Source organism: Gobio gobio (assembly GCF_949357685.1).
Source record: "Gobio gobio genome assembly, chromosome: 6".
Taxonomy (NCBI): domain Eukaryota; kingdom Metazoa; phylum Chordata; class Actinopteri; order Cypriniformes; family Gobionidae; genus Gobio; species Gobio gobio.
In genome coordinates this window covers 31269092-31277996 of record NC_137102.1, presented here as the reverse complement: position 1 = coordinate 31277996, position 8905 = coordinate 31269092, and the positions used below count along the sequence as shown (strand labels likewise).

The 8905-nt window shown below is 43.8% G+C and overlaps 1 protein-coding gene across 2 annotated transcripts in view; it reads left to right on the top strand.

Annotated features, from left to right (window-relative positions):
• The first annotated feature begins 2812 nt into the window (after positions 1-2812).
• pex5lb (peroxisomal biogenesis factor 5-like b) overlaps positions 2813-8905 on the top strand; it is a 74468-nt gene continuing 68375 nt past the window's right edge. Inside the window, exons 1-4 of one of the 2 annotated variants that reach the window (XM_079819465.1) lie at positions 2813-2864; positions 2948-3091; positions 5562-5632; positions 6223-6441. In XM_079819465.1, coding sequence (XP_079675591.1) covers positions 6260-6441 — 182 coding nt within the window. In that variant the 5' untranslated portion in view covers positions 2813-2864; positions 2948-3091; positions 5562-5632; positions 6223-6259. Of the gene's footprint in view, positions 2865-2947; positions 3092-3534; positions 3641-5561; positions 5633-6222; positions 6442-8905 lie in introns of those variants that run through there. The other variant, XM_079819466.1, reaches the window with a different exon arrangement.

Below are 8905 nucleotides of genomic sequence, written 5' to 3'. Positions count from 1 at the left end.
CCACGGGCAATCTGCCTCCCGTAGCTCACACATCTGATGCGTAGCAACCTCTCGCGAAGCAGCCTCTCCAACGTTTCGCGAGACTTGCGAAAGTCATATTCACTTATTTTAATATATATAATATAATTATTACCATTTGATAGTAACGGAGGAACGCCACCGAATGTAACTAAGTAAAAGTACAGTTTTTTCACAAGAAATTTACTTGAGTAAGAGTAAAAGTACCCATCTTTAAATCTACTCTAAAAGTACAAGTTACCCAAAAAATTTACTCAAGTAAATGTAACGATGTAAATGTAATTCGTTACTACCCACCTCTGCTGACAATTATGTCAGATCGTGGCTGATTGGAACAAAAATGGGAGCATGGAAGAGAGAGGTTTTATTGCATTACACCTGGTTAGGCCACAGTGTCAATTAGTGGATCTAGTTTACATAACATTAACCAGCGTAAGCAAAGTTGCTGTTCCGCACAACTGCATGAGTTTCAGAATGACTGGCCGTATTGCATTCTCTATGATGACAGAACTGATACGGGGGTAGATTATCACTTCAAAGGTCATATACTCCAGATGTCAGATAATGCTCTCTTTCATCTAAAATTCTCTCTTATGTCCCATCGTTGAATGCTTCCAAACAGGCGGAGAATGTTCTGATATAGCCAAAAACTACTGTGCTTTCTTATTCACCTTGGCTTTTGGCCAGCTCTGATCATTATTAGTGATATGTAGCTTGACGAATTATATGACTGTTTGTTTTGTTTATGTTGTTTTGTTTTATGTTTGTTTTATACTTGGACTGCATTTATATAGCGCTTTTAACAGACCTATGGCCATCCAAAGTGCTTTACATTTTGCCTCACATTCACACACTCATCCACACACCGACGGCGGTGTCAGCCATGCAAGGACACCTCGACCACCACCTTGCTCATGGACACCTCGACACTTGGTCAGGTGGAACCGGGGATCGAACCACCAACCTTCCGGTTTGTAGACAACCTACATGAACCACTGAACCACTGCCTGCCCAGGGCATTTATATGCAGTTGATGGGGTGTTGGTATTTAGTGGCTACTGGCTAGGTTGTTTTGGGTGGTTGCTAAATGGTTGCTAGTCTCAGCCTCAGACGCCAGGGTTACCAGGTCTTCACAACAAAACCCGCCCAATTACTACTCAAAACTAGCCAAATAGTGTTTCAGGGGGGTCCCCCGGTAAAAATTGTGTTCCGGGGGTAAAATCTATGTTTTTTTGGTGGGGTTCTCCTGCTAACATTTGCATTCTTGGCAACACTGGACATCATGCCCACGCTCCTTTGGCTGAACGTCTGATGCATATGGCACACTTATCTGGAAACATTTCAGGACTTTCGAAGTCATCATCTGATTGGTTGAATTCTACTGGATGAGGATGTGTTGCATTCTTTAACGGTCTGCCAGGAAACAAATGCTGTGATGCCAAACTCCCTCGTGGAAGAAGAACGCTGACGTGTTTACAACTGTGACAATGAGCACTCTCCAGGATTGACTAAACGCTGGACTTTCTAAAGTATGTGAAGTTCGCAGCTCCATTGTTGCAGTAAACTTGCACAACGTTCTTAAATTAATTATTTTTTGCACGGGCATCAACTTTACATTTTCACACCCCTAAACATGACGCGGAACAAAACTAACTGTGATTGGTTGCATTACATGTCAGTCAAACATCCTCTTGGGCGGTCCTTGACCAATGAAAGCTGTGACAAAGTCCAGACCTTCTGCCGTCAGTCTGAAGGTCTGACTATGCGAGACTAGACGGTTGAGAAAGAAATGTTTTAAGATAAATTCTAAGATTTTTTTCAAGAATTTCTTCTTTGCTCTTAAAAAGAAAATGACAGGGTTTAGTAGCGATATATACTGTAACTGTATGGCAGTTCTTGCCGTAGACTCACTGATCAACTCAAAAGCTTATGCGAAAAAAGTATGCCAACATAGTGTATGTCCAAATATACATAGTATTCAAATAACAGTAGACAAGATTTCGGCGAGATTCTAAAGTGTGCATTTAATGGCCATGGGAGAGGATTTATGAATGGCAGTGAAGCGACGCAACTGACACGGGTAGGTCATGTCACAGTAATAACATGGCGGATGTAGTACGTCCGAATTTCATTCATATTACCCATATTCATACTATATAGAACATACTTTTTTACAGTTGTGAAGTAAGTTTTAAATTCAAATTTAGTACTTAGTCAGGCGGTATGGGATTTCAGACGCACCGAATGAAAGACACTTCAAAGGCTCTTTTTGCACTGCAAAAACAGTACACACACTGTTTTCGTTGTAACTGGCTTGATGGGAGCTCAACACTCTCACTCGCATGATTTTGAATGCAACGTTTAGTATTTTAAATATTAAATATTATTTTTAAAGAGCCTTTCTAACCCTAACCTGTTCCAATCAATTACACTCCTAGTGTCATGGAATAATGTCATTTGAAACAACACAATAAATTAATTAAAAATATTTGCTTTAGGGATTTAAGACCATTTTAAAAGGTTATTTACAATGATTTTTAAGAACATTCTTTTCAAACATTCAAGTTCTTCTTAATGATTTACTTTAAAACAATTTAGAGAAAAATTATAATTTTTCAATCTTTTTAAGCTTAGTGTCACTGGATGGTGGGAATGTTGGGCATATGGCTTTGCAGTGGATCATTTGAAGTGTGTGTTCCTGTGGCCTTTTATTCTCCCCACGCCACTGATTAGTCCGACTGCAATTTTCACTGCAATATTAAAGACCTCAGCGTGATCCAATTATCAACACTCCAGTGTCTACCTCTCCAGATTTATGAAAGGCTTACTCTGAGTCCTGAGCTCAAGTATTCTATTAAAATCATCATGATATTTACTTGTGGTTTTGATTGTTTTCTTTAAGCTTGTTTTTTGGTTCTGTTGCTTACAGGGTTACTTCTTCCATGACAATAATCCTTACAAAGACTACACCAATGCTTTTGAACAGGGGCTGCAGACGTGCAGGGATGGGGATCTGAACAGCGCCGTACTACTGTTGGAGGCAGCCATCTTACAAGACCCTCAGGACTCAGAGGTAAAGAACCCCTTATGTAATCTGGCCAGCCCCTTTATTGAGCATTTGTGTGTTTTTAGGCTGTCTTGCATTATATGTGTTTCAAAACCTAGTAAGTGACCTACTTAGACAACATATTAAGACATACTGTAAAGGCTTGAAGGAATCCATAAGATACTTTCGTCTGACCAAAATCAAAGGCAGCTTTGCATCTTTTGCAATTAAAGGGGTGATGAATTGAGAAATCAACTTTCCCTTGAGCTCATAGTAATATAAGTTTCAGAGCTGAAAACTTCCTTGTTAGTCAAAGAAAAGCTTTTATAGGCACCAGGCCCAGCAAACGATCGATCTCAGAATTTGACAGGCTGTTATGTCAGAGTGTAGTGAAGCACCCACCTCAACAGAAGAAGAACAACCCCTGATTCCGTAGCCACACCCGACCCCAACCGACTCGTGCCACTAACATAACACAAGCCTGGAAGACATTGCGCATCTGTTCTTTCATTTCAATGGATTCGTTTGTAAACAAGAGACTGGATTTTCAGACAGGATGAGATTAACCACACTTATGTGAGTAAAAATGTTTTTTTTATGTGACAGTATTGCATTGTTACAGATCGTTTGATATCTATTGATTATGTGTACGTGTCTAACTGAACATTAGCTGTCAAAGGCAGAATAATCCTTTATTTGAGGTGTTGTTGGTTCATTGCGAATCAGGATCAGAGTTGGACATGTAACGTTATGGGCTAGGGCTCGCAAAGCCCAACGTCCCGGGGCTATGTGTTTTTCAGACGGGCTACCAAAACGTAAATCTTAAATAGTGAAATAACATTCCTTTCTTGATGTGCGTTCACTCTCTTGACTTGATATTTGAAGGAAAAATACAATCGCGGAAGTTTTGATCATGCAGTCTGCAACGTACTTGGCACTCATGTGTGTGTGTGTGTGTGTGTGTGATGCACGGTTCACGCTTATATCCACCGATCGGGCGGGCCAAGTAATAAAAAATAACATTCCAATCAATCACGGGTGGATGAGGGATAAATCATTGTGTTTGTTTGATAAAGATATTTTGCGAGCCCTCTGGGACGAATCATTTCATTTGCCGTTTCTCACAGGCTTTCAAAACAATTCCTCGTGTAGCCTACTCACAGGGGAGCTGAAGCTCATCAAATATGCAAAACTGTTATCCGATCCTAGCCGTGGGCATTTACTTCGAAGTCTTCAGTGCGGCACGCCCATCCAACCCCAGTGTTTCTTGAGAGAGGCTCAAAACCAGGGCAGAAAATAGCCTATTACTTATTCATTATGATGTTTTTGAATGTAAAAACCACGCAAACGTCATAAGTTTACCTCAGACAACAGTATAAAAAAATTAAAAAAGCCAGTTCATGACCCCTTTAAGGCAATCCCAGAATACATTATACAGAGCAAAATTTAAAAAAAAAGTTTGTATGTTGCCTGGGTTCCTGTTAAGCCAGAGTGTCCCGGGTCCATTCCCCCTGTGCCCCCAACACCGGCCTGGCTTCCCTCCCTCTTTCCATTTCCTGTCTCTGTCTGACCGCAGTCTGTCTGCTGTTGTTGTGTTGGTGTGTGAATCTTTCTTGTGTTGCCATAGTGTATGTCTATTTTGTGACGTATCAGTCTTGTGTTTGGTGTTCCTCATTGGGGACGCCAGGGGGCATCCCTTTTGAGGGAGGGTAGTGACAGTGTCTTTTTGTCGAGCACCTGGTTTTTGTGTTCATTGGCCAGGCGTTTTGTGTTCTTTGTAGCATGCAAGACCTTTTTGAGCATGCCTGGCTGTCCTGCGTTCGGGTTCTATCAGCAAATCCTGACAATAAGATGCTTATTTCAAATACATATAAAAAATTATCTCCAAAAGACTCCAAACTTTTGAATGGTGTATAAAATTGTGTGTGTGTGTGTGTGGGGGGGGCAATTGTTTAAGAAGTTTAATCATTTGATATTTAGAACATTCTAAATAAGCCTCTTATCAGATTACTTGGCTTACTAGTTATTATGTCCTGTGTTCAACTCAGAATGTTTTATCACCTCACAAACGATGAAACAGATTAGTGACAGACAGTGCAATTTCATTTCCTTCCTGCCTTCCTCTTATTATTGCCTAGTCAGCACAATCGAACATTTAATGAAATTTCCCATGCTTTATGAGCCACGGTGATGCCAGACAGATGGCGCACACCTCTGGGATTATCACCGCTTATGAATATGATCCTGTTTAATTTGAAAAAAAAAGCACATTAAAGTCCAATGCCATCGTCCCCAGAGTGGCATGCCATTAAATGCACTGGCCAAGCACATAAAGAGAGGCAACAATAATATGTTGTAGAAAACTGGCAGGCCCAATGAATGCTGTTTTTACAGTGCCCTTCAAGCTATTTATGTTCTAGTCTTTTTTATTTCTGCTTTGCTCTAATAATTTTATGACAATTGTTTCTAACTAAAGTGCTTTTTTTCCTCTGCAAAGGCTTGGCAGGTTTTGGGCACCACACAAGCAGAGAATGAGAATGAGCAGGCAGCCATTGTTTGTCTTCGGAGGTGAGTAGAGAATAATGAGCGGTTTTGCGATGTATGCTTGAGTCTGATGTATGCCAGAGGAGCATTAATGCTCTGTTCTCTGAGGGTGAATGATGTTGTAAATACAGCATTTTAATATAATTTTAATTACACACTTACTAGACACTCCAACAAACCAGAATCTTATTAACAAGGGCAATGTTCAGGATTTCTTTCCTTAATCCACCAATCATTGAAACATCTGTTAGATACAAGGCTGTACAAATAGTCACATTTCTAGTTTCAGGCTTTCTGAAAGTCTTAAAAATCTATTAAATTGTTCACTTTAAAATTAAGGCCATAAAAATCTCAACTGGAGACAAAAGTCTAAAATTCATGAACATATATTTGCTTCTGCGCAATTAGTGGTAACAAATGGTATTGCAAAAATAATTCTTGTTTTCAAGCTGTTTTTCGGAACACTCTCCTTATGCACCATTTATTGGACAAACAGATAGTGCTGCCCCAAACTGGTTTAATCAGAAGTAAAAAATCAACAAAATAACATGTTGGACCAACTCACTCCCTCACTTATTTTGCCATGTTTGGTCTCTCTGTCTTTGTTTAAATAGATGTTTGGAGCTGCACCCAAACAATCTGAAGGCCCTGATGGCTCTGGCAGTGAGCCTGACCAACACAGGGCAGCAGCCGGAAGCCTGTGAGGCTCTTCACCGCTGGATCAGATACAACCCCAGATACAGACATCTGCTCCAGAACCGCAGCCCTCTGGATGGCTCCCCACTGCCCAGCCGCAGAGGGTCCTCCGTCTCCCCCATCCCCACTCTCGGATGGTACGATCCACATTCTCTCACATGAATCAATGTCCACATGCTGCATATACTGTATAAAGCATATGTTTGAAGCCTGTTCTGTGAGTTTTGTGAGATGGGAGTGGTGTGGCATAGATTATGTAATTTTACTTCACAATAGATAGATGTATAAGTAAACCTATATAATCTATATTATATTAATCTTCACTAACTAAATGAAATTATGGATCCTTATTAAAGCTATGAAAGTCAAGAGTGTTTGATTTTCTCTTTTTCTTTTTTTGTTTGATTAAAAATAATGACCCAGATATTAGCAGGTATATTAGTCTGCTTTAAGATTTAATGCATGAATCGAAATGAAATCAAAATCGCAAGTTCACTTAAAGGAACACTCCACTTTTTTGGGACTTTAGCTTATTCTGTCGGGACTGTGGATTAAAGGAGGACTCAAAGTGCAGTGAACAAGGAAGTGGTTTATTCGGGGAATAAACAATGTGAACAGTCAAACAAAGTGAGGAGGTGACAGTCTACGGAACTGTTTGGTGGCTCCCACTGTATCTGCGCACTCTACAGCAGACACACAGGCTGGAGAGACCACCGAGAGAACGGGGGACAGATAGACCCAGAAGAAGACGAGACCGAGCCCAGCAAGGGAATACGGCTTGCTGAAAAACTCCTTGTCTACGGGTCCTGGGCACAAAACCAAACAGGTAAGACACAGAGCAGAAATGCAGAGCAGACATGTAACATTCACGCGACATGAAGTGATCAACTGACAACAGGGGTAGACACAGCTGGGCATATAAAGGGTAAAGGGAACGAGCGACAGGTGCGGGAGATCAGCCCGTGATCAAACTGATAATCCAATCACGAGCTGCAGAAAAATGACAGGACAGGACAAACAACAGGAAGAGCCGATGTCACACCCTGAACCTGTGACAGAACCCCCCCCCCCCCCCCCCCCCTCAGGGACGCCTCCTGGCGTCCCCAGAGGACTCACCCTGACGCCGATGGAATTGGTCAATAAGAGCGCGGTCCAGCACGTCCCGAGCCGGAATCCAGCATCTCTCCTCTGGACCATAACCCTCCCAGTCTACCAGATATTGATGACCTCTGCCCCTCCGCCTCACATCCAGGAGTCGCCGTACCGTGTAGGCAGGCAACCCCTCGATGAGTCTGGGGGGCGGCGGGGCAGAGGTCTGGGGCTGAAGTGGGGAGCGAATAACGGGCTTGACCTTGGAAACATGAAACACCGGGTGAATTCTCTTAAATTGGGGGGGTAATTTGAGTCGAACCGTCACCGGGTTAAGCACCTTAGTTATAATGTACGGTCCAATGAATTTGGGTCCCAGTTTACGTGCGGGAAGTTTGAGGGGAATGTCCTGGGCTGACAACCAAACCTTTTGACCACACACGTAAAGTGGGGGCTTAGAACGGTGACGGTCCGCCGACACCTTGTTCCTTTCGCCAGTCCGGGAAAGGGCTTCTCTGGCGAGCCTCCACGTACGAAGGCACCTCTGAATAAACTAATGCGCGGATGGAACAATGGCGTCGGCCTCTTGGGAGGGAAATAATGGGGGCTGGTAGCCTAAACAGCACTGGAAGGGTGATAACCCCGTAGACGAGACCGGGAGTGAGTTATGGGCGTACTCGAACATGGTTAACCTGGAACTCCAAGTCGACGGCTCTGCCGACGCCGCACAGCGCAGGACTCTCTCTAAGTCCTGGTTTGCTCGCTCCGCCTGACCGTTCGTCTGCGGGTGATAACCGGAGGATAGGCTCGCCGTCCCCCCAGCTGTCGACAGAACTCTGTCCAAAATTTAGACACAAATTGGGGACCCCTGTCAGAAACCACGTCAACCGGGAGGCCATGAATGCGAAAAACGTGGTCTAAGACAATGGCCGCTGTCTCCCTCGCTGAAGGTAGTTTGGGGAGGGAAATAAAATGAACCGCCTTCGAGAACCTGTCCACCACCGTAAGCACCACGGTATTGCCACTGAATGGGGGTAGACCCGTGACAAAGTCCATGGCTATGTGTGACCAGGGTCTCGAAGGGATTGACAACGGTCGGAGTAGCCCTGCCGAGGGTTGATTAGAGCCCTTACCCACCGCACACGCCGGACAAGCAGATACGAACTCCCTAGTATCCTGCGCCAGCGAAGGCCACGAGAACCGCTGCCTGATCAACGCACCTGTTCGAGCCGCTCCCGGGTGGCAAGCTAGACCAGATGAGTGACCCCACTGAAGAACGGCAGTTCGGACCGACTCCGGCACGAACAGCAGACCCACTGGGCACCCCGCAGGAATAGTGACGTCGCGTAACGCCTCACGGACCCTGGACTCCACTCCCCAAGTAACCGCCGCGACCACCTGGCTGGGGGCCACGATGGTCACCGGGGAAGTGGGACTAGCCTCAACCTCAAAAATCCGTGAGAGCGCATCGGGCTTACCGTTCTTACTTCCGGGGCGATATGAGATGTTAAA